Source organism: Anolis sagrei, chromosome 3, assembly GCF_037176765.1.
Source record: "Anolis sagrei isolate rAnoSag1 chromosome 3, rAnoSag1.mat, whole genome shotgun sequence".
Classification (NCBI taxonomy): Eukaryota; Metazoa; Chordata; class Lepidosauria; order Squamata; family Dactyloidae; genus Anolis; species Anolis sagrei.
Genome location: NC_090023.1, coordinates 257,324,577 through 257,351,005, shown reverse-complemented (window position 1 = coordinate 257,351,005; position 26,429 = coordinate 257,324,577). Strand labels below are relative to the sequence as shown.

General features: G+C 41.8%; 1 protein-coding gene across 1 annotated transcript; it reads left to right on the top strand.

Annotated features, from left to right (window-relative positions):
* Positions 1 to 893: 893 nt before the first annotated feature.
* Positions 894 to 26,191, top strand: ZMAT3 (zinc finger matrin-type 3). Its single transcript, XM_060767480.2, has 6 exons — positions 894 to 1,298; positions 6,332 to 6,656; positions 8,086 to 8,205; positions 16,852 to 17,018; positions 17,153 to 17,256; positions 23,291 to 26,191. Exons 2-6 carry the CDS (start codon positions 6,381 to 6,383, stop codon positions 23,500 to 23,502), a joined length of 879 nt encoding a protein of 292 aa, XP_060623463.2. The 5' UTR covers positions 894 to 1,298; positions 6,332 to 6,380; the 3' UTR covers positions 23,503 to 26,191.
* Positions 26,192 to 26,429: the final 238 nt, after the last annotated feature.

The window sequence follows — 26,429 nt, the reverse complement described above, 5'->3', positions numbered from 1 at the left end:
TTTGAGTGATTTAACATAACTTCCTAAGATCTACAGAGATACTAGCAGGAACCCCTCAGAGAATCTAAAAGTGCCAGGCTAAAACCCAGAACCTCAATCAGTGGCTGAGACCAGATGAGAGACTCCCTCCTGGGCACACAAAAGGCTGGGCGACTTGGAAGGCACCAAACAGACTGCACTCTGGCACCTTGAGATGCAGAGCCAGTCTTAAGAAATTAGGCTACAAAGTGGAGTCCCCAACAGGTGAGTGTGGAGAAGAGCAAACCACAGAGCACCTACTGCAATGTAGTCTGGCCCTGTCACATGCAGGGCCCCTCCAGAAGATCTTAGCAGCCATGATGGTTCATGGAGGAAATATGCTTGGACAGGTAAACTAGGCCGGCACTGTATAGAATCATGGAGTTGGAAGAGACCTTGTGGGCCATCCAGTCCAACCCCCTACCAAGCAGCAGGAAAATTGCATTCAAAGCACCCCCAAGAAATAGCCGTCCAGCCTGTTTAAAAGCCTCCAAAGAAGGAGCGTCCACCGTACTTCGGGGCAGAGAGTTCCACTGCTGAACAGCTCTCACAGTTAGGAAGTTCTTCCTCATTTTCAGGTGGAATCTCCTTTCCTTTTGCAGTGAATAAGACTAAAGGTCTTTTAAAACGAAAACCCCTAGGACTCCATGGCAGTTAAAGGGTGCCAAGCAGCCTCCATTCAACAGTGGAGATGCCTCTTGCAACACAGGCAGGGATTGCTGTGCTGGTGCCTGACTCTGCCACAGTACTCTCCAAACTCAAGTCTTGCAGGTGATTTTGGACTTCATCTCCCAGAATCCCAAGGCAGCCGAGGCTTCTGGGAGCTGAAGTCCAAAACACCTGAAGGACTACAGTTTAGGGTTCAGTACTTTCCCAGCTGGGAAGCCTTTGGTTGGGAAGAGGGGAAAGCGAGGAAGGCACCCAAGGCGGGGATCAGCTGTTGCGCCCCGGAGCGCACGGTGCGCCCTTGGCGAGGAGGGCACTTTCCCCAGTCTCCTCCTCTTCTCCTCCTTTTCCTCCCTCCTTCTTCCCGGCTGGGCTCTGCAGTCACTTCCTGCAGCTGTTTCCATCTGTGTCCGGTGATGCCGAGCCGCCTCCCCCATCTCTCCAACCCGAGGAGCACAGAAAGCAGCCGGCTTTTAAGTTCAACTGGGAAGAAGATGGAGAGCTGAAGCGCACTGTCTCCAAACTTGGCGCATCCATCGTCGAGAACAAACCTCCCCTCCTCTTCTTCTTCCTCCTCCTTCTCCTCCTCCCTCTCTCTTCCTCTTGGGAAGCCGGTAGGTCCATGATGTCCTCGTTGCTATGGGCATCCCATAATAGGCTGACTGACTATGGCACCAAGAAAGACTGCAGCTCCCTTAGAGAAAAGCGAGGCTGGGTTCCCCAGTCAGCCTAGCATTGGGTTGCAACCCTTTAGGTGCTTTATGTAAGTTCTGCTGAGATGCTTCATGGCATTGTCTCTTCTCCCTTTCTAAAAAGAGACTTGTTTTCTCTGTGATGCGTGTTGTGTGCATGATCAGTGGTTATTTTGTGTGTGTGTGACTCCAGCAATCTGTCTCCAGCAAGATGGGAAGCTGTCAGAAAGGACATGAGCAATGTAAGCATCCCTCTCTTGGCCTGAGGATAAGGAGGTTCCCTTTTGGAACTGTCATAACTAGTATCTATCTGATCCTTTATTCCAGGGTTTCTCAATCAGGGGGTTAAGGAGCCCCCAGTGGCGCAGTGGGTTAAACCCTGTGCCGGCAGGACTGAAGTCCGACAGGGCACAGGTTCAAATCCGGGGAGAGGTGGATGAGCTCCCTCTACCAGCTCCAGCTCCTCAGGCAGGGACATGAGAGAAGCCTCCCACAAGGATGATAAAAACATCAAATCATCTGGGTGTCCCCTGGGCAATGTCCTTGCAGACGGCCAATTCTCTCACACCAGAAGCGACTTGCAGCTTCTCAAGTCGCTCCTGACACGACAAAAAAAAATTATAAAAAAATAAAATCAGGGGGTTGGGATCACTGGGGGAGGGGGTTGCGTGGGGTTGTCAGAGGGGTTGCCAAAGACCACCAGAAAACAATTTTCTATTGGTCATGGAGGTTCAGTGTGGGAAGTTTGGCCCAATTCTATCATTGGTGGGGTTCAGAATGCTCTTTGATTGTAGGTGAACTGTAAATCCCAGCAACTACAACTCCCAAATGTCGAGGTATATTTTCCCTAAACTCCACCAGTGTTCATATTTGGGCATATTGAGTATTCATGCCAAGTTTGGTCCAGATCCATCATTGTTTGAGTCCACAGTGCTCTCTGCATGGAGGTGAACTACAACTTCAAAACTCAAGGTCAATGTCCATCAAACCCTTCCAGTATTTTCTGTTGGTCGTGGGGGTTCGGTGTGCCAAGTATTGTTCAATGCCATAATTGATGGAGTTTAGAATGCTCTTTGATTACGGGTTAACTATAAATCCCACCAGCTACAACTCCCAAATGATAAAATCATCCCCTTCCCAACCCCACCAGTATTCAAATTATTATTATTATTATTATTAAACTTTATTTGTACCCCGCTAGCATCTCCCGAAGGACTCGATGCTGCTTACAAGGTGTATCGTGTATTTGTGCCAATTTTGGTCCAGTGAATGAAAATACATCCTGCATATCAGATATTTACATTATGATTCATAACAGCAGCAAAATTACAGTTATGAAGTAGCAACAAACATAATGTTATGGTTGAGGGTCACCACAACATGAGGAACTGTATTAAGGGGTCGTGGCATTAGGAGCCCCCGGTGGCGCAGAGGGTTAAACCCCTGTGCCGGCAGGACTGAAGACTGACAGGACGCAGGCTTGAATCCGGGGAGAGGCGGATGAGCTCCTTCTATCAGTTCCAGCTCCTCATGCGGGGACATGAGAGAAGCCTCCCACAAGGATGATACAAACATCAAATCATCCAGGCATCCCCTGGGCAACATCCTTGCAGACGGCCAATTCTTTCACACCAGAAGCGACTTGCAGTTTCTCAAGTCGCTCCTGACACGACAAAAATAAACAAATTAGGAAGGCTGAGAATCGCTGCTCTACTCATTTAGTTAACCCTTCACTTTAGAGAGCAGTGGTCCACGTATTAATGTAGGCTGAGTATTATATATCTGAAATGCTTGGGACCAGAAGCATTTTGGATTTCAGATTTATTTTAGTTTATTTTGAAATTCCTACTTTTGTATATACAGTAAACTCTCAGTTAAACAGAACTCTCCAGCAATGGACAAAAATAATAAATAATATTTTATACTATAGTAACATCATTTTATAATGCAGTTAAACCCTGGTGGAGTAGCAAGTCAAACCACTGAGCTGCTGAACTGCTGTCCAAAAGGTCAGCAGTTTGAATCCGGGGAGCGGGGTGAGTTCCCGCTGTTAGCCCCAGTTTCTGCCAACCTAGCAGTTCGAAAACATGTAAATGTGAGTAGATCAATAGGTACCGCTCTGGTGGGAAGGTAGCAGCACTCCATGCAGTATGCCGACCACGTGACCTTGGAGGTGTCTATGGACAATGCCGGCTTTTTGACATAGAAATGGAGATGAGCACCATCCCCAGAGTCAGACACGACTAGACTTAATGTCAAGGGGAAACCTTTACCTATACCTTAAACTTATTCACATTAGGGCTGTCTTTATTTACTTTTAATTACTATATTGCTATCAAGTCAACACAGAGTTTATGGTATAGTATAATATGGAGTATAGTGTTAGGCCTATTTTTAATAGTAACTCCCATACCACTAGAAACTACATTTATCTGGCATCTACCATTCCCCTGCTGTGGATGTTTATAATGGGATATCTTGGAGATGAGACCCAAGTCTAAACACATCATTTGTTATGCTGCATATGCACCTGACACACAGAGCCTGAAGGCAATTGTAAATAATGTTATGCATGAGACAAAAGTCTGTGTGCATCAAACCATCCAAAAGCAAATGTGTCCCTCTGTGAGCCACTCACACATGACTGATTTGGAGGTATTTTGGATTTTTGGGTAAGGGATGCTCAGCTTGTCCAGCACTCTGTCTTCAGTAAGATGACAAGCAGTCAAGGAGGACATGATATCTGGAAGCATCCCTACTTCTCAGGATAAGGAGGTTCTTTTTTGAATGAACATAGCCATAGGTGGGCCTGGTTTTACCCTTCGTAATTTTTCTGACCATTTATTCATTTGCTAAGTGAGCCACTATCTCTTCTGTTGAGAGGGCATGTATTCCATGCATTAATAATACATGCATATAATTTACATCCCTGTGCCTTCCAAATATTACATTCCTTGCATATTAAAACTATGGCTAAACCAGTGCTAAGCGACCAAAATGGATTTAAAACTATTGAAGGAATAGGTCGTGAGGTAAAAGTTTTCCCCTGATATTAAGTCCAGACTCTGGGGGTTGGTGTTCATCTCCATTTCTAAGTTGAAGAACCGGCATTGTCCGTAGACACCTCCAAGGTCATGTGGCTGGCGTGACTGTATGGAGCGCCATTACCTTCCTGCTGGAGTGGTACCTATTGATCTACTCACATTTGCATGTTTTCGAATTGCCAGGTTGGCAGAAGCTGGGGTTAACAGCAGGTTAACAGTGTCCTCACTACCTCTGAGGATGCTTGCCATAGATGCATGCGAAACGTCAGGAGAAAATGCCTCTAGAACATGGCCATATAGCCTGGAAAAACCTACAACAACCCAGTGATTCCGGCCATGAAAGCCTTCGACAATATGTTTTAGTCTTTATTTCAACTCTTGATGATTGAGTATAGTTCTCTAGCTATACTCTAATTTTATATGTTTACAGTTTATGGGTATATTACAGAGTATCCCTGATCTTGGTTTTGTAAAGACCATGGAACTTCTGTTATTACCTGATTCCAATTATGTTTGGTTTCTATACTGGTTATCAAGTGTTATCTATGTACACAATTATCTTGGATTACTCTTATATATCTGTACAGTCATTAATATAATTAAGGCAGATTTTGCATTATAACCTGTTTTACTTTTGCTGCATCACCCCATATTCTTAACAGCTCCTCCTTTCTATTTAGATTGCCATTTCCATAATAAGACACTATTAATTACTTGACTGAAACTTTCCCATTTCATTCCATTTTGGTTCACACAGAATTTTGTCTAAAAGCATTGTCGCTTCTATTTTCTCCCTTTCTGTGTGTATATTAAGATATATTCTTGCAGTTTCTAACAACCAAAACCCCCAAGAAATCCATAAGACATCTGTCATGATGCTGTACATGATTGATTGATGGTTTGTGTTCAGAACAATTTGGAGCATGTTCAGAGGAAAATGACCAAAATAATGAAAGCCCTGCGAGAAATGGCTAAAAGAGCTAGATATGTTTAGCCCAGAAAAGATTGAGAGGCAATTTGATAGCTGCCTTTAAGTATTTGAAGAGATGTCATGTGGATGAGAACATGGAGAACCTTGTTTTCTTCTGCTCTTGAGACCAGAGATATGAACCAGTGGATCCAAATTAGAAGAAAAGAGATTAAACGACAAAAGGACAGACTTTCTTACTGTAAAAGCCGTTTGTCAGTAAAATAGACCAAACAGGGTGGTGGATTTTCATCCTTTGAAGACTGTCAAACACATATTGGATGATCATTTCTCAGGAGGCCTTTAATTGGTGGACCTGCATGGCAAGGGGTTGTTCTAGATGACCCTTGCAATTTCTTCTAACTTTGCGATTTCATGATAGATCTAGCAAAAAACTATCTAAACATGACCCTCCTTTTGTAACTAATCAGTCACTATTATCAGCCCTAGATAACATAGTCAGTGGAGAACAAATTTGGGGATATAGTGGTGTCTAGAAGGCTATAGCTTCCTTGTCCAGTCCAGCATCCTGCTGTGCAAGTTGAAACCCAGATGCTAATAAAAAATTGTCAAATAGGAAATGAGCATATTAGCACACAGCTTCTGATACTGGAGTTAATATAGCCATCATAACAAATAGTCTTGGGTAGCCATATCATCCATGAATTAGCCTTTAGAATTGCTCACAAAGAATACAGTTGACAGGGAGCATAATGTGAACACCCTAAATATGATACGAATAGAGTCAACAATAAACTCCTGGTTCATAAGCTTCTAGTAAAACATATTGAATAGCTTCATTGTGCTGCTTGAAAAGAACATGGACAAATTGTTACCTAGAAGTTTGGGCATCATAGTCCAAAAGAGTAACCTCTCTTCTGTGAAGTACGCTATGGAAACCCCCATTCACCTGATTTCCCTCCCTTCGTTTTTGCCTGGTGCAGGTCAGACGTCATCTTCTCTCAAGAAGAATGCTAGAAAGTCTCTCAGTCAATGATTCTTCTGCAGCAAGGTGGACCTCCCCTTCCTCTTCCTCCTGAGAAGCTTCCACCTCTTCCTATGTCAGTGGCCACCAGGCCCACAGCCAACTTGGTACTCTCCCCACAGAAACCACATGGACTGGGACCATCCCTGCCACTTACACAAGATGAGGAACTTGCTACAGGGATGGAGCAGGACCCGGTCCTGGAGGAACTGTGTAGGCCTTTGTGTTGCAGGCTCTGTAACGTCACCTTGAATTCTGCACAGCAAGCCCAGGCTCATTACCAGGTAAGCAGGAAGTTCTAAATGAGGACATTTCCAATTCAGGATCTAAGCATTTCTTCTTCAGACAATGGTAGGTATGAACCTTCCTGGTTGTTTGAAAATCCAGCATGTTTTGTGCATGAAGTTACTCTACTTCAGTTTTTGGGGAGCTCTTCGGCCATGTTGTGGTAGCTAAATGGTTAAACTATGGAATAGGAAGCCCCATTTCAGGCTACCATGGACAAAATGTATGGTTTGTTGTAGGTTTTTCCGGGCTATATGGCCATGTTCTGGAGGCAATTTTTCTCCTGACGTTTCGCCTGCATCTATGGCAAGCATCCTCAGAGGGAGTGAGGTCTGTTGGAAGTAGGAAAAATGGGCTTATATATCTGTGGAATGACCAGGGTAATGTTTCAGCTGATCACCTTGATTTGCATTCAATGGCCTGGAAGCGCCAAAAGGGGGGAATCTCTTGTTGAGAATCAGGCACATCAATTCACTCTCAACAAGAGATTCCCCCCAGGCGCTTCCAGGCCATTGAATGCAAATCAAGGTGATCAGCTGAAACATTACCCTGGTCAGCTGATCACCTTGATTTGCATTCAATGGCCTGGAAGCGCCTGGGGGGAATCTCTTGTTGAGAGTGAATTGATGTGCCTGATTCTCAACAAGAGATTCTCCCCAGGTGCTTCCAGGCCATTGAATGCAAATCAAGGTGATCAGCTGAAACATTACCCTGGTCATTCCACAGATATATAAACCCATTTTTCTTACTTCCAACAGACCTCACTCCCTCTGAGGATGCTTGCCATAGATGCAGGCGAAACGTCAGGAGAAAACTTGCCTCCAGAACATGGCCATATAGCCCGGAAAAACCTACAACAAACCAGTGATCCCGGCCATGAAAGCCTTCGACAATAAAATGTATGGTGTTTGGTAAGCCATAGGTCCTGCTTTCCTGGTCTGCTAACTGGGCCTCTACTTGGACACACTGAATAAAAGAAAGTTTCCTAAAGATATTAGCAATGTAAAAGAGAGATCGCATGTGGCACATGACAGAAATTTATATGGCATCTGTAATAATTTGCAAAATGAAGTCAAGTTTAGTAAACCTCTAAATATTATTGAGGTGCACAGAATGTTTTGAAGCTCGGTATGAAGTTGTAGGGCAATTTTTTCTTGATCTTGGCCATTGCAACCTCCAACTTCTCCAAAAGAAAGATTGGAGGGCCCCCTTTTCTTCTCACTTCATGCTGATTTGCGTTAGGTACCCAATATTGCATCATGCCTGTTACATGGAAGACTTGAAATAATGAAATAATGGAGAATGGAGAGTCTCTTCATGTGCGCTGTTGGTGTAATAATTAAGAATTGTAACAACTGGCACAGTAAACATATCTTTTGTGCAGACATTGCTGCCCATAGTTGTTGTTAATGCAAATTCTCTTTCTAGGGGAAAAACCACAGTAAGAAACTTAGGAATTACTATGCTGCCAATAGCTGCCCTGCTCCTACTAGGATGACTAACTCACTTGAACCAGCAACAAATCCGATAGTTTCCCTTCCACCCCAGGTAAGTGTGTAGAGAATGACAGCATGGCAGTGTGATGTCTGCTTAGAAGTGAGCATCCAGATAATACATGTAATGGGTTGATGCCTTAATGAGACAATGTGTACACCTTCCCTTGAAAGAAAGGGAATCACATGTTAGCTTATTCTGGATTTTTGTTGTGTTTTGCTGTTTGGTTGTTTTCTCATTGTTTCATTCTGTATGTGTGTGTGTACAGGCAGTCCTTGAGTTACAAACATCTAACTTACAAACAACTCATAGTTAAGAACTGGGGTGACACAATTGGAAGTGAGAGAAATCTACTCCTCGGAAGGGAAATTCACTCCTGAAAGGGGGAAGGGAGTCTCAAATGAAGTTTTATCACCAATCCTTTTTTCTACAACAAGCCAAATTTTTCAAAATCCAATTATCACAAGACAGCGAGGTGAAATATTCTGAACAGGGGCACAGACAACAAAACAAACACCACAGGGGTGTTACCCTTGGTGGCACAGTGGGTTAAACCACTGAGCTTCTGAACTTGCTGATTGAAAGTTCACCGGTTCGAATATGGGGACCGGGGTGAGCTCCTGCTGTTAGCCCCAGCTTCTGCCAACCTAGCAGGTCATAAACATGCAAATGTGAATAGATCAATAGGTACTGCTCTGGCGGGAAGGTAACAGCACTCCATGCAGTCATGCTGGCCACATGACCTTGGGGGTGTCTAGGGACAACGCTGGCTCTTCGGCCTGGAAATGGAGATGAGCACCAACCTTTAGAGTTGGACACGACTGGACTGAATGTCAGGGGCAAAACTTTACCTTTACTGTATTTCCTTTTCTCTTTTTTCCTTTAATCTCCGCAGGGATCTGCAGCACATAGCTTGCAAACAAACATTGTCCATAGACCACCACTGAGAAACACTGGCTTACAGTAAAATAACTATAAATATTTTACAGCACTATCTATCTATCTATCTATCTATCTATCTATCTATCTATCTATCTATCTATCTATCTTTCTTTCTATTTTTCTATACACAAACACACACACATCCCTGTGCTAGAATAAATCAAACAATGGTTGAAAACTTGTAAACAAAATATAATGTTCCTTCATTTCTCAACGTAGTCCCCAGATTTCTCAAGGCACTTCTGAAAATGTGGTAACAATTTTTGTATGCCTTGAGCATGCCACTCTGCCCCTATACTTATCCAGATATCTACTGCAACCTTGACCTTGTTGTCCATATGAAAGCTGTGCCCTTCCCTCAAGTGAATTTTGAGGTTCGGGAAAAGATGGAAGTCACTAGGGGGAGTCGGGAGAGTATGGAGGATGTCCAAAGATTTCCCATCTGAATTTCTGCCAGAGTTTCTGTGTCTGATATGCACTCTGATATGCAGAGTGGGGCCTCGCATTGTCATGCAACAACAGAACCTTTTAAGTCAACGTCCTCTTCCTTTTGTTATTTATTGCCATGTGATGTTTCCCCAAGAACTCATAATATATGATTGCATTGATAATGGTCCCATGTTTGAGGGAACTGATAATGATAACACTTTGAGCATCTCAGAAAATGGTCATAATCATCAGTTTTCCGGGCAATGCTGTGACCATCACTTTCTTCAGTGTGCTTGCCCTTTGTTGCCACACCATGCTCTAACATTTGGTTTCTAAAGTGTTATGATAAATCCAAGTTTTGTCACCAGTTGCGATTCTTGAAAACAAGGCACTCCCCCTTGCAGCTTCCATGGGCTGTTGTTTGTGAACATCAGTAAGGAGATGAGGCACCCATCTTGCACACACTTTTGACATCTACAACTCACCTTTGACAAGAGTTGTGAGTGAACTGCATCAGATTTCTGTATTGAGAGGTTGAAAATGTTGTCTATGGTTGAGCGGCGGTCCAACTAAATGATGTAGCGAATGGCTGCAACCACATGGGAAGTTGCATGGAAAGTTGATGGACTCCCATCAAGGACCCATTGATGTCAACGCCGTACCATTTGCACTGCCATACTGTTATCCTCATACACTCTCAATGAATTTTTTGTCATGTCAGGAGCGACTTGAGAAACTGCAAGTTGCTTCTTGTGTGAGAGAATTGGCATCTGCAAGGACGTTGCCCAGGGGATGCTGGGTTGATTTGATGTTATCATCCTTGTGGGAGGCTTCTCTCATGTCCCCGCATGAGGAGCTGGAGCTGACAGAGGGAGCTCATCCACCTCTCCCCGGATTCGAACCTGTGACCTCTCGGTCTTCAGTCCTGCCAGCGCAGGGATTAGACCCACTGCGCCACCGGGGGCTCCATGAATATTGATATCCAATTCATTTTGTGCTATCATTTCCCACTTTACAACTGGAGTGAGACAGATGGGAAGCTGCATGTTAACAGGCCGGAAGCTCGCAAATTAACCTGGAACAAACTGGCTTGCCTTGAGTAAAATTCAAGGTAGTCCTACATCTGTACAAAAGTTCCCCTGCTGCAGGCTTGTCCCTGCTCAGAGAGACAAAATAAGGAAACTTACTTTTTGTCCACTTGTAGTAGACAACGTTGTCCACTTGTAGTAGACAACGTACAAAAATATGATATTCGTCCCTTGCACATTGGGTGGTGGTGGTGAGGAGGCCCTCTTCAAGGATTGCTAATGGAGAAATCCATAACTAGTTGTTTATTAGCTCTTTCCAACTGATAGATTATTCCTAGTAGTTGATGGATTGCTCCTTCACTTTTTTATATCACATATAGTTAACATCCACTTCTCAACCTCACACATCAGAAAGCTTAAGAAGTATAGGTTGAGCAATCCTTATCCTGAAATTTGAAATACTCCACAATCATCTACATAGACAGCTGAGAAAGTTACTATGTTTCAGTGTACACAAACTGTTTCATGCACAAAATTATTAAATATTTTAATGAAATTACCTTTCAGTAGAATTATAGAATCATAGAGTTGGAAGACACCTCATGGGCCATCCAGTCCAACCCCCTGCCAAGAAGCAGGAACATTGCATTCAAAGCACCCCTGACAGATGGCCATCCAGTCTATGCTTTAAAGTCTCCAAAGGAGCCTCCACCACATTCTGGGGCAGAGATTTCTACTGCTGAACACCTCTCACAGTCAGGACATTCTCACAGTTAGGACATTCTTCCTAACATTCTTCCTAATGTGTGTGTGTGTACAGGCAGTCCTTGAGTTACAAAAGTTAATGTTCAGATGGAATCTCCTTTCCTGTAGTTTGAAGCCATTGCACTGCTTCCTAGTCTCCAGGGCAGCAGAAAACAAGCCTGCTCCCTCCTCCCTATGACTTCCTCTAGATGTATAAGGTTTATATAAGACATAAATGAATATTGTGTTTACACTTGGGTTCTGTCTCCAATATATCTCACTATATATATACACACACAAATACACAAGTATCAATTGACCATCCTTTACCTGAAAAGCAAGGGACTAGAAGTGTTCTATATCATTTTTTTCAGATTGTGGAATACTTGCATGTACAAAATCAAATATCTTGGATGTGGGACCCAAATAGAGTGTCCATAATAAACAACGATACAAAATGACTCCATACCTGTAAAGAATATGTTCCAAGTTCCCTTATGAATACTTGAAATTGTAGATAATAGCAAAATCCATATTTTGCCTATACCTGGGCTGGGAGCTTACCATAGAATCGCTTTGGTAGATCTAGAGCAGTGGTTCTCAACCTGTGGGTCCCCAGGTGTTTTGATGTACAACTCCCAGAAATCCCAGCCAGTTTACCAGCTGTTAGGATTTCTGGGAGTTGAAGGCCAAAACATCTAGGGACCTATAGGTTGAGAATCATTGATCTAGAGAGACCCAGAAATACTTCTAGGGAAATATTTTTTGGAGCATGAGAAAATGTGAATATTGAATCGATGGATAAAAGTGTTGTATGTAGTATATGCTGCTGCTATTTATTTACATCCCACCCTTTCCCCAGTGTGGAACTCAAGGCAATTGAAAAAAGTTAAAACCAATAATGGCTAAAAAATAACATTGTACAAAAATTAAAAATACTTGAACTATCAATAAAATTTAAACGAATTAAAAGCATAACCATTGAAAAGGAGAACAATAAGTATAAACCAGACAGCGCATGGAAAGCCCTATCCATCAGAGCAGTCAGCTCTTGAAGGTCTGCCAGAAAAGAAATGTCTTCACCTACTTATGAAAGAATAGCAAGGCAAGAGTCAGATCAATCTTGCTGGGAAGGCAGTTCAAGAGCTTAGGAGCAGCCACTGAGAAGGCCCTCTCCCTTGTTTCCACCAGATGTTCCTCTGAGAGAGATGGGACACATAGGAAAGGCCTCTACAGAAGATCTCAAGATAAGTTTAGGCTCATATGATTGCATGGTGCTTTAGACAAAAAAGGGTCACAAACTGCCCATAACGTTCTCTAGCCTCTGACTCACTTCTTGAGGAGTTCTGCTTTGAAACCAAGGGCCTTATCACATTGAGTTTTACTCAGTATGCATCTTGTATTTTTAAAGGACTGGATGCATACTTACCCTACCACACCTGATTCTTTCGTTTTGAAAATACTGCACTTTGACTCATCACACCACAGAAGGCTGGCTTCTCCCAGTCCATTTGAATGCCTCCTTATTTTTTCTAATATCGTGGAGTGGCATAGCCTGGAAATCTCGAACTACCATTCTCATGAGATTTTCACTGATGGAATGAATACTGATTTTATGATCACATGTAAAAACAGCACCTCAGAACCGTATTAAAGAAAAAAACACAATTAGAATTCTGTGTAAAGTTACTCCGTTTCTGCGATATTTTGCAGACGGATTCAAACAGATTACCAACAGACTGGGACAAGAATTGTAGACTGAACTTGTTTGTAATTGCATTCAAAGAATCTCACAATGGGAGTATATCCCAATGTGATAAGGTTCCAAGTGGCAGTTTTCTAAACAGTTGCATAGATTGCAAGTGAGGAGATTGCTTTCTAAACTTGAGTCCTTACCTCAGAATGTAAGAAGAGATTTCTTTGAGTGTACAGAAATTGGAAAAGTTGCTGTGTTGGATGACAGCTTCTCGGTTCTCCAGCTATTTCCTCCCTCACAAAGCTTAGAAACATGACTTTTTGGATAAGGTGATAAACAATCAGCTGACTTTAGGTTGGAATATTCTTGCTTTACAGACTTTGGGTGTATGTCTGTGGAACTTCTAGCTTAATAAAGGGAACATCACCAGTGTGTATCCTGAATTTTGAAAACTAGAATAATGAATGAGCTCAACCACTGGGGGGAGACAGTTTCGTATATATAAATATTCCAAAAACCTATAATGTGTCTGAATGGGGTATCTTAATTTCTTTCTTATAAGAACCAAACAGCTGCCAGGCCCCATGTATATAGTGTCTGTGTATGGATACGTGCCTTCAAGTCACTTATTAATATATGACAAATCTTGAACTTCCTAGGATTTACTTTGGGAAGGATTTCTCAGAGGTTTGCCATTACTTTTAAATATAGCTTAGAACCCAAGGTATTATTTGGTGATATTCCATCCAAGTAATAACCAGAACTGAACCTGGGTAGCTTACAAGATCACACAGAATCTGATGCCCTTGACATATTTAGGCCCTTCTGATATGTACTAGTTGCTGATATAAGGGTTATCCGGAAAGTAAGGTTACAAGATTTTTTAAAAATACAAACAATGAATATATTTTAATAAAACTTATATGGATTGTAGCATAGGTGTTACATTATTTTTCCACATAATCACCATTCAGTTCAATAATTTTGTCATCCGTGGGATGAGTTTTTGATGCTTGTGTCATAGAAGTTTTCCTCTGCCTTTTTCAACCAGTTTGTTACTTTGATTTTCACCTCGTCATTGTTGTAAAAGCATTTTCCGCCAAGGTGTTCCTTCAATTAAGTGAACAGATGATAATCACTGGGTGTGAGATCAGGGCTGTGAGAGGGGTGGCTTAAAACATCCCAACCAAATGAAGTCAACAACTCTTGTGTTGTCATGATACTCCTGCCATCAGCATCCCACAGTGTTTGTTTTGGATGGTTCTGTGAAATTTCTTCATGGTCTCACAATATATTCCGTACCCATTTTGTCACATACTGCCTTGACATTACATCTTTTCCATAAACTGAAATGATTTTGCAATGGATTGGAGTGGGGTTCATGCCCATAGCATTTAGGTAGCATATTACAGAGGGAACTTCACACTTGGAGGGAAACAGAATGAGGACGCTCATCTCTAACCTTCACAACAAAGCCAGTTGATGAGCTACTGACAACCGGCACTGCTCGTTCGCTTCCACTGCTTTCTGCTACACGGTAGTGATACCAACTTCCCCCGTGAAAATTACCTGCAAGGGCTACGTGCCTTGTAGCCTTACTTTTTGAATAAACTTCGTATATATTTAACATATACATGAAGCCGCTGGGAGAGATCATCCGGAGTTTCGGAGTGCGATGTCATCTGTACGCGGATGATGTCCAACTCTGTCACTCCTTTCCACCTGCTACTAAGGAGGCTGTCCAGGTCCTGAACCGGTGCTTGGCCGCTGTGACGGTCTGGATGGGGGCAAACAAATTGAAATTGAATCCAGACAAGACAGAGGTACTTCTGGTTAGTCGTAAGGCCGAACAGGGTATAGGGTTACAGCCTGTGCTGGATGGGGTCGCACTCCCCCTGAAGACGCAGGTTCGCAGTTTGGGTGTGATCCTGGACTCATAGCTGAGCCTGGAACCTCAGGTTTCGGCGGTGACCAGGGGAGCATTTGCACAGTTAAAACTTGTGCGCCAACTGCGCCCGTACCTTGGGAAGTCTGACTTGGCCACGGTAGTCCACGCTCTGGTTACATCCCATCTAGACTACTGCAACGCTCTCTACGTGGGGTTGCCTTTGAAGATGGCTCGGAAGCTCCAGCTAGTCCAACGCTCGGCAGCCATGATACTAACAGGAGCGGAGCGCAGGGAGCATACAACTCCTCTGCTGCACCAGCTCCACTGGCTGCTGATTTGCTACCGGGCTCAATTCAAAGTGCTGGCGTTGGCCTATAAAGCCCTAAACGGTTCTGGCCCAAGTTACCTATCCGAACGTATCTCTGCCTATCAGCCCGCCAGGACCCTAAGATCTTCTGGGGAGGCCCTGCTCTCTATCCCGCCTGCTTCACAGGTGCGGCTGGCGGGGACGAGAGACAGGGCCTTTTCTGTGGTGGCCCCCCGGCTGTGGAACGCCCTTCCTATGGAGGTAAGATCAGCCCCCTCGCTAATGGTGTTCCGAAGAAGATTAAAAACTTGGATGTTTGAACGGGCATTCGGTTAAACAGTGCAACGAATGTGATGATTACAGGAATGGAAATTTGGACGACGGATTGGATCACGACTCTAGTTATGAGATGCATTGTGTTGTCTATTGTTGTGTCAATATTGTATATTATGCTTTTATGGTTTTAAGTTGTATATCGTTGATTGATTCTTATCCTTGTTGTAAACCGCGTTGAGTCGCCTGTTGGGCTGAGAAACTGCAGTATACAAGTAAAGTAAATAAATAAATATACCAGTGGTTCTCAACCTGTGGTCCCCAGATGTTTTTGGCCTTCAACTCCCAGAAATCCTAACAGCTGGTAAACTGGCTGGGATTTCTGGGAGTTGTAGGCCAAGAACATCTGGGGACCCCAGGTTGAGAATCACTGGTATATACCGTCTCAGAATTATTTATTTATTTATTTCTATCCTGCCTTTCTCATGATCTCTGGCGCAAGGCAACTTAGCAGAAGGGGAAATGAGATAGACCTCAAAATTTTATTATAAACACCTTAGAACACACCTGAGCAAGCTTAGTATATTAAAACTTTGTTAATGTTTAAAAAGTATAAAGTACTAAAATACTTTGAGTGTTGGTTTATGACTTTGGAGACACCATAGAAATCCGCTGGGTGATCTCAGCAAATCATACATTTTCAGCCTCAGAGGAAAGCAAAGTAAACCACCTCTGAATAGATCTTGCCAAGAAAGCCCAATGATAGAATTGCCACAAGTCAGAAATGACTTGAAGGCACACAACAAGATAAACATACACCCCACAACACCCCCCCCCCCAACCCAGTAAAAAGACTCTTCTGTACAAAGAGTTATTCCTCAAATGACTGTTTAAATGACGATATTTTCCTGCCTGGTAATATCCGTGGTTTCAGGTAACTGCAATCTGGCTGCGAACGTATCTTCCAGAAATACAGGGGATACATTGCACTTGAATGTCTTATATCATCTCTTTAAAGCAGCTCTTTGAATTGCCAATTTCAGCGCTCATCTACCAGCTAAAAATGTATTAGCTAGTCTCCTAGAGACAGTATAGTCATTCTCCTCCCATTGCCTCCTGAAGAATTATTAACCAGTGTTAGAAGTGTATGGAACATACCAGTTGTTTGGCAGACTGTGATGCTATAAAGCAGACATGACATAACTCTGATTTTCAGTAGGTTAGGCCCAAGGATATTGGAATTATCTGGGAGTAATTAAATAACAAGAAATGCATATACTATTAACCCCTTTGGCTAAGTCTACTTTAGCAAGCCTTCAGTACCTTACCGTTCTCTTGCAGATTTTTTTTGGTCTTGATGCATGAGGATTTATGTCGTTTTCTTTCTGCCTAGGGGACTCTCTCAAAGCCAGGTGGGCGAGTGATCTTGGCCACAGAAAATGACTACTGTAAACTGTGTGATGCCTCCTTCAGTTCACCTGCTGTGGCCCAGGCTCATTACCAGGGAAAGAATCATGCCAAGAGGCTGCGCCTGGCTGAAGCACAGAACAACTCGTTCTCGTAGGTATTGCTGAACTTTCTCGAGTGCGGTCAATTGTCATGATACCTGCAGCTTCTGCTATCCCCACCCCAAGTGAGACATATCTCCCGTCCTCCCCTTCCCAATTCTTTTTGTTTAATCTCCTTACTATCAGGGAGATATCAGAAGTAGTGGGCAAAAGAAGGGTTCGGAAAGAAGGGAATGAATACAAGATGATGCAGAACAGAAGAAACATCTATGCTGTCCAGAATAACACAGGTACTTCACATGCTTGCTTCCTATTATTTGCAGTATTTTCTCCGGAGCTCTAAAAACAGAGTTTGTTTTCCATATCAATGGGCCTGACCATACTATATAGGTTATAGTGATTTTATAAAGAAAAGTGTTTACTCATGCTTCTGATTTTAAATTGGGATATCTGACTACAATAGCTCCCAGCTTGACCCTTGCTGGCCCATTTTCATATCAGTGGACTGCTGTTGGCCACAGATGAACATGGTGGCAGCTGTAGTTGGCTGGGAAGGTGCGAGTTGAATTTCCCACGTTGCTCTGGAATAATGCTGAACTAGCTGCAGGTCACAGAATAATGGAAAATCATAAAATGGCAGCTTTGTAGATCAGCTTCTGAAAGTGGGGACCCCAAATGGAGTCCTGTATTTATTTTGTAATTATCGTATATACTTGAGTATAAGCCGAGCCGAATATAAGCCAAGGCATCTAATTTTACCACAAAAAAATGAAAAACTTATTGACTTGATCGAAAACATGCAAATGTGAGTAGATCAATAGGTACCACTCCAGTGGGAAGGTAACAACACTCTATGCAGTCATGCCGGCCACATGACCTTGGAGGTATCTATGGACAACACCGGCTCTTCGGCTTAGAAATGGAGAGGAGCACCACACCCCAGAGTCAGACATGACTGGACTTAATGTCAGGGGACAACCTTTACCTATAAGCCAAGGGTGGGAATGCAGTAGCTACTGGTAAATTTCAAAACAAGAATAGATACTAATAAAATTACATTAATTGTGACATCAGTAGGTTAAATGTTTTGAATGTTTACACAAAACTGTAATTTAATATAAGACTATACAACTCTGGGAGTAATTCTAACCTCTTTCAATGTAAATGTGCTTACGTATCCTTCCAATAATAATAAAGAGAGAAAAATAATAAATGTAACCACAATAATAATAATAATAATAATAATAATAATGGAAATGTAACAACAGTAACAATAGAGTAAAATAATAAATGTAACAACAACAACAACAACAATAATAGAGTAAAATAATGGAAATGTAATGACAACAGTAACAATAGAGTAAAATAATAAATGTAATAACAACAACAACAAAGTTAAATAATAAATGTAATCATAACAGTAGTAATAAATAGAGTAAAATAATAAATGTAATAATAATAATAAAGAGTAAAATACTACATGTAATAATAATAATAATAATAAATAGAGTAAAATCGTTGGATTGTGTGATTTTAATGTTTATATTGATATGTTTTTAATTCCATGTTTTAATGTTAAATGATGTAGTGTTTTATTATTTAATCGATAATTGTATGTTATTATCATTATGTTAGGTTTCTGTAAGTGAAGAATTAAATTTTGCCATAATTATGTTGGAAACCACTTTGAGTCCCTCGCTGTTGGGAGAAAAGCAATATACAACTGAAGTAAATAAATAAATAAATAAATAATAAATAGAGTAAAATAATACTTGTAATAAAAATAATAATAAAAGAGTAAAATAATTTTGACTCCAGTATAAGCCGAGGGTTTTTTTTAGCCTTAACAACAAGTTGAAAAAATGGTAGTTTTGCTGGTTTAACTGATGTTTTCAGCCTGAAGTTATGAAGCTTAAGGAAATCAGGAAGGCTTTTTTTCCCTGTAGAAAGAAAGATTGATAGCACCACAGATTTCTTTTTGGGGTCTTAATTTTTGTTGCTGTTATTGACCCCTTTTGATCTGCCTGCCCTCATTCACTCAGTATCCAAAGTGACTTGGCCTGTCAGTTAGCCTTGGTTTCTCACCTATCTTTTTTTTCCTCTCCATCTGCCCTTCAAGCTTCAAGCAGGGGCAATTTTCTGCTCTGTTTCCTTGGCTTCAGTCCAGGTCATTTGGCTCCTGCTGAACTGCTCTGGAATCCTCTTTGTGTGACTGCCACTTAGAATGGCAGAACAGGTTAGCCACCCTCCTGTGCCATCTGTTGTGGGAATCCTGATTTTCCTTTTCCCTGGCATTTAAGATTCTGAGTATTAAGCAATCCAGTGGACAGACAAGTCTGCTGGCTTGGTTTTGAACGGGTCAAGACGTGCTTTGGTTTGCTCAAACAGTAACATTAAATCACTTCAGAAAACTTTTCTCCTTTTTGTGACTTTTCCCCAAGTAGAAACTATGAATTATGTAGCAAGGGACTAAAACTGTGCCTTTCTGCATGCTGGCTGTGCTTGATGTTCACTGATACACTTAGAGCTTACACATATGTCCACTTCTCATAGATTGAACTGCATTATCCATCTCTTATACACACCTCTTGATTTGGTTTGGATATGCTGGAGCCTACCTTATATGCTCAAGTATAAGCCAAGTTTTTCAGCCCTGTTTAAGACTGAAAAAGCCCCCTTCGGCTTATACTCGAGTCAAGGTTATTTATTACTTTAGTCTGTTGTTGTTATTTATTTATTTATTATTCTTGTACTGTTGTTAATAGAATCATAGAATAATAGAATTAAAGAGTTGGAAGAGACCTCACGGGCCATCCAGTCCAACCCCCTGCCAAGAAGCAGGAATATTGCATTCAAATCACCCCTGACAGATGGCCATCCAGCCTCTGTTTAAAAGCTTCCAAAGAAGGAGCCTCCACCACACTCCGGGGCAGAGAGTTCCACTGTTGTTGTGTTTTACTGATGTATTTGGGCCCAGCGTCTTGTAAGCCACACCGAGTCCTTCAGGAGATGGTAGCGGGGTATAAATAAAGGTTTATTATTATAATAATAATATTTATTATTTTACTCTATTATTACATTTATTATTTTAATAAATGTATTATTGTTATTATTACATTTATTATTTTACCCTATTATTATTACATTTATTGCTTTACTCTATGTTTGTTATTACATTTATTATTTTATTCTATTTTTGTTATTACATTTATTATTTTACTCTATTATTATTGTTGTTATTACATTTATATTATTTTACTCTTTTTTAAAATATTATTACATGCATTATTTTACTCTATTATTATATTTATTATTTTACTTTATTATTATTGTGATTATATTTATTATTTTACTCTTTATTTATTTATTTAAAACTTTTATATCCCGATCTTCTCTACCTCCGCAGAGGGACTCGGACCGGCTGACAGCAAAGATTCAATGCTAACACTAAAAATCTAAAACATAATGCATCAACATTAAATTACCAAATACATATAGGATAAATTACATAAAAGCCGTTCACCAAGATAAAATCGTGTCCAACTCAGTCCATATATTCAGTCCGTATATTGTGGTCAGTAACTTTGGTCGATTGCCGGTCTCAGGCATCATTCCGCAAAAGCTTTGTTCCACAACCAGGTTTTCACTAGCTTCCTAAAGGTCAGGAGAGAGGGGGCAGATCTAATTTCATTTGGGAGGGAATTCCATAGCTGAGGGGCCACCACAGAAAAGGCCCTGTCTCTTGTTCCCACCAGACGCGCCTGCGAAGGTGGCGGGACCGAGAGCAGGGGCTCTCCAGACGATCTTAACACTCTTGATGGTTCATAGGGGAGAATATGTTCGGACAGGTACACTTTTAGTATTATTCCATTTATTATTTTACTCTATTATTATTATTGGAAGGATACATAAGCACATTTACATTGAAGAAGGTTAAAATAATGGTTTAATCAGAGTTGGACAGTCTTATCTTAAATTACATTTTATGTAAATATTCAAAAACATTTAACTTATTGATGCCTCAATTAATGTCATTTTATTGGTATATATTTTTACTTTGAAATTTACCAGTAGCGCCCTCGGCTTATACTCAAGTCAGTACGTTTTCCCTTTTTTGTGGTAAAATTAGGTGCCTTGGCTTATATTTGGGTTGGCTTATACTCAAGTATTTACAGTATGTTACCTTGGATCCCAGAAAGGAGCAAAACTAGCTTCAATCAGTAGATAAAATGAATAAATAAATGTGCAGTTGTGTTGCGTGCACATGAGATATATGGAGAATCTCGTCTGATCTTGGAAAGAAGTTTCTGTAAACAGCTGTCTCTTTCTATTTGCCTGAAACTCAATTGTTATTTTTCAGTGGCAATATCTGTCTTTATTCTAAGCAATGAACTTATTCCATGATTATTTGGATTAAATGATTGAGGTGTATTTCACTCCAAAGGTATATGATTTTAATTGCTCTATCTCAGTCCTAAAGATCTTGAGATTTGCAGTTTTGTAAGGTATGTAGAAAGTTCTAAGGTAACCCAAGGAATCAAGGATTAATACAGACAGACTTTGGGGGGTAATTTTGAGGGAGAAAATGAGAGTTCTTTAGAAAGAGATTTCGAAATAGCTCACCAGACAACCAAAACCAGGACTCTTTCAGCTGGAGCTTAAACAAGTCAAGGGGTATGCAACTGCAATGCGGACACATTTTGTCAGTCATTTAATGCTCACCTTCAGCAGAATCACTATGATATAGCACCACCTTCATAGATAAAAAAGGAAAGTGGACTAATCAATGAAGGAGGAGGCTATTAATGAATTACAAATCACATTGGGTATGTGTTACCTATGGAATGTGAGTTGCAGAATAGCAGATATCAACCTGCATCAGCAAGTATGACTTGCCATTCTTTCTTCAACATGGGACCAAGGCAGTGTCCAGTACCCCTCATTGCTGTCTTCATGTGGAAAGTGAGGTATCGGAAGAGATGGAAGTCCTTGCTCCTGTGCTGAAGAGTGCATTGCATGCAATTCCTGAAAGTGTTGTTGGCACTAGTAGGATCTCTCTGACCATTGTGGGAACAGGATGCTAGATAGGCCATTGGCGTAGCAAGGTTCCTTTTTAGACTCATTGAGTTGGAAGAGACCTTGTGGGCCATCCAGTGCAATCCCCTGCCAAGAAGAAGGAAAATTGCATTCACAGCACCCCTGACAGATAACCATCCAGCCTCTGTTTAAAAGCCTCCAAAGAAGGAGCCTCCACCACACTCTGGAGCAGAGAGTTCCACTGCTGAACAGCTCTCACAGTTAGGAAATTCTTCCTAATGTTCAGGTGGAATCTCCTTTCTTCCCTGTAGTTTGAAGCCATTATTCCATATCTTAGTCTCCAGGGCAGCAGAAAACAAACTTGCTCCCTCCTCTCTATGACTTCCCCTCATCATGTCTCTTCACGGCCTCCTCTTGTACAGGCTAAACATGCCCAGCTCTTTAACCTGCTCCTCTCCGGGCTTGTTCTCTAGACCCTTGATCATTTTAGTTGCACTCCTCTGGACACCTTTCAGCTTGTCAACATCTCCCTTAAATTGTGGTACCCAGAATTGGACACAGTATTCCAAGTGTGGCCTGATCAAGGCAGAATGGAGGGGTAGCATGGTTTATGCACCTAACATGAAAAATATAGATGAAGCAAAAGTTATTTTTTTATTATAGCTTCCAGAATTCCTGAGTCAATATGGTCACTGGGGATTCTGGAAGCTGCAGCACAAGAAACAAGATTTCCAAGCTGTGAGCATATTATGTTCACATGGCTTCTCCTGATGCTGATATTGTGTACTTTCAAATACTTTGTGTACTTTGAAATGCTATGTGGTGTATAAACATGCCTAATGAAGGTTACAAGGACAGGGCAGTTTCTTTGAACTGGTGTGATGGTGGCAATGATTATGGATTGGGCCTGGGGGGTGCATCTACACCAGGCATGGGCAAACTTGGGCCCTCCAGGTGTTTTGGACTTCAACTACCACAATTCCTAACAGCCAATAAGATGGGATTTCTGGGAGTTGAAGTCCAAAACACCTGCAGGGCTGAAGTTGGCCATGCCTGATCTACACCGTAGAATCAATGCAATTTGACACCACTTGGACTGCCATGGATTAATACTATGGAAGCATGGGAGATGTAGTTTTCTCTGCCAAAGAGTTCTAGTGCACTCTCATGAATTCATAGCACTGAGTCATGGTAGTTCAAGTGGTGTCAAAGTACAGTGCATATGCTGCCTAAGCCTTCTCCATGATTGGTTCTAATTGGGCTTCCCCTTTTTTATTTCCCTTGTAGGTCCTTATTTCAACCCGCGATCCCGCCAGCGGATTCCCCGTGACCTCGCCATGTGCGTCACCCCCAGCGGCCAGTTCTACTGTTCCATGTGCAATGCCGGTGCCAGCGAGGAGTCCGAGTTTCGCCAACACTTGGAGAGCAAACAGCACAAGAGCAAAGTGTCTGAGCAGCGGTACAAGAATGAGATGGAGAACCTTGGTTATCTACAATGAGACACGACCCTTGCTAGCAGTTCTTTCCATTCCCCTGCGCCCCCAGCCTCTGGCATCCCAATAGGGAGCGGCTTCTCTTGCCTGCTGCTTGCCGTGTGCCCTGCTTTTGTGCTCTGTGCCTTAGGAGGCTTGCTCCCCCAGCACTCTCCCGTGTTTTTAACAGCCTGTGAACCTGACAGTGAATAGGTGAAGTCAAAAGGTTTTATTTTGCTGCCACTTTGCAGGAGTACGTGCTGAAGGATGCCAAGTGTTCTTGTTGTTGTCTGTTCTTTAGCTAAGGCTCTTCACTGCCTTCTGGGTCCGGGAGTGGGGGATCTCTGCCTCTTCCTTCTGCCCATCCTTACCCCTCCACCCACCCCTTTTGCATGAGTGAGCTTGATCTGAGAAGCACCAGAAATCCCAATCAAGAGGGTTTTTCTCTTTCCTTAGAGGTTTTTATTGTTTCCCTGGTCAGTGCCCCCATATAACATAGCTTCAGAAAATCCCATCTGATGTGAGTACGGCAGAATTGCCATGCTCATTAGGGATGATGGAAGTTGTAGTCTAATATATCTTGGAGAACTCAGGTTGGGACAAGCTGATATACAGAGGAAACCTTGTTATACTTGCAGCTTTGTCTTAGAAAAGTATGTTTGCAACCTGAGCAAGACCAGCAGTTCAGAGGTATTTTTTTCTCTGATCTCATAAAGATCCGATTCTTCTATTCCTCCCCTCATTCTTTTTTTAGAATGACTTTCCTGCCCTCTTGCAAAGTTGATCTTGGTGAGTGTGGAGATTTCTTTTATTTCATTGCATGTGACTTCAGAACTGCACTTTAGTGGCCTCTGGAGTCCTTCCATCTCTCTAATTTTGTGGAAAAATTTACATTTTCCCCAAATTATCCAGAAACCTCACCGAAATGCATGAAAATACTTTCTACAAGCCCTTCCTCCATATCTTTGTATTACTCCAAAGCACCGCTGTCACCATTTTGAGGTGCGCTATAGTGGAAAATGGAAGTATTTGGCTTTGTTTATGGCTCCACAGGAAGGTTTGAGGGGTATTTGTCCTGTCTCTCCCTTCACATTTGTCCATCTTTAATTTATAGGAAAACAGAACCCAAATCAATATGCAAAGTTGCACATATTTCTGTATAGTTGAGCCATTTTGATGTGTGTATTTTCAGAGCATGTAATCTCAGGATCCCTGGCTTCTTGTGAGTGGCCTTTTCAGTTTACATGCAGAAAAAAAAATCAGTTTTCTAGCCCCTTGTGTCCATTTAGCTTAATAGTAATTGCTGTCCTCAGGGTACCCTGCATTTTGGTAACACTTTGTGTCTTTGTGTTCCTTCTTCCAACTTTATGTCTTCATATGAGTTTTCTCCCCTAAATCTCTTTCATGTCCTGCCAGATAACGAGATGCTCTTGCACCTGAATTGAGATTTTTTTTTTGTCATAGGTTTGAGCATACTATTTTTAGGCCTACAGAGGAAGAAATTTGTCCAAAGCAAATCTTTCATAGTAATACTAGCCCTGAAAAAATTCTTACGACTTTATCACACAAAGCTGATGAGACACAATTACAACAGGATGAAAGTGCCTTTGGATGGGGCGTACTGCATGACGTTGTGTCTCCCTGTAGTAGCATTGTGCTTGAGTTGTGATTGCATCATTTCTTTCAACTGATGGCAAAACTAGTCAGTATATCTGTTGTCTTTGTAGTGCAATAATTTCCTTCCGCTGCAGTCCTGATATTATGAAGCAGAGGAATACCTTAGGAGAATATTGCAATGTTGCAACGGCAAAATTTCAGCAAAATAGAAAGAAATAGGAAAAACTTCCACAGTATACATGTGCTAGGTAGGGTGAACATGGATTGGAAGGGAGGTTGTGTCGAATACTGCTCATGGGAATTCACCTCAACAAAGTGCTAGCATAGTACAATTGCATCAAGATGGGAAGGTGACCGCTCCAACAACAGTATGTTCCCATTTGCTTAAATAATGCAATTAATACAACAGACTAGTGTGATAAAGTCCTTAATATGTGAAGTAGAGTGCTAATTTTCTGGTCACCATAGGCAACTGAAACATTTTGTCGGTAGACTTTGATTTGCTGCAGGCTCAGGCCAGGTGAATCGGTGCTTAGTAGGAAGCATCTGGCCTTGGCTGACAGTCGAGTGATGATGATTACTGAGCAACTCCTCTTGTCCTGGGCATGTTTCCAGACATCCTTTTTCCAAAACTCAACCGTTAGTGCAGTCGGCGGTCTCTTTGTTACATGCTGGCAGCCAGGGTCAGATGTCTGTTCACCCATCAAAACACAGAGGTATTCAGCCCCATTGTCATTGATAACTCAAAGTTATTTGGTAACGTTAAAGTGAAGGCTCATGAAGTCAATCCTAACCCGTTGCTTTTTGGAGGGAGTTTCAGATAAACTAAGGGATCACTTGTTTGGAGCTGGTGCTTTTATCGTTGAATCGGGACAATAATATATCAACTTGGTCTCTTTCCCATCAATTTTCTTTCTCCTTTCTTTTTCTCACTCTTTCATAGCCAAAATACAAAAAAGAAATATTAGGCTGGGTGATATTTTTACCATTTCAGAATTAGTTTCTTTCCTCTTGAAATCAAGCAAATGAGGCCAGGCTATTCAATTTCGAAGCAATGGGGAGTGGTTGGGGGAAGCATTTTTCTGTTCTTTTGGGGGGGGGGGGGAATCACAAATTACAGTATTAATGCCCTTTCTGGGCTGAAATTCACTTTGCTATTTTGAGTGCAAAATGCATTATATGCAATTTGGTTTGTTGTGAAATCATCACCTCTGATCTAAAGTATAGTTGACTCAGAATAAAATTACACCTTCAACTTCCTTTAAAAAGCTGAACTGCAATGTACTCAACTGTAAGGAGCACCTGAAGCAGAAGGGAGCCTTTTGGTTTTGCCAGTT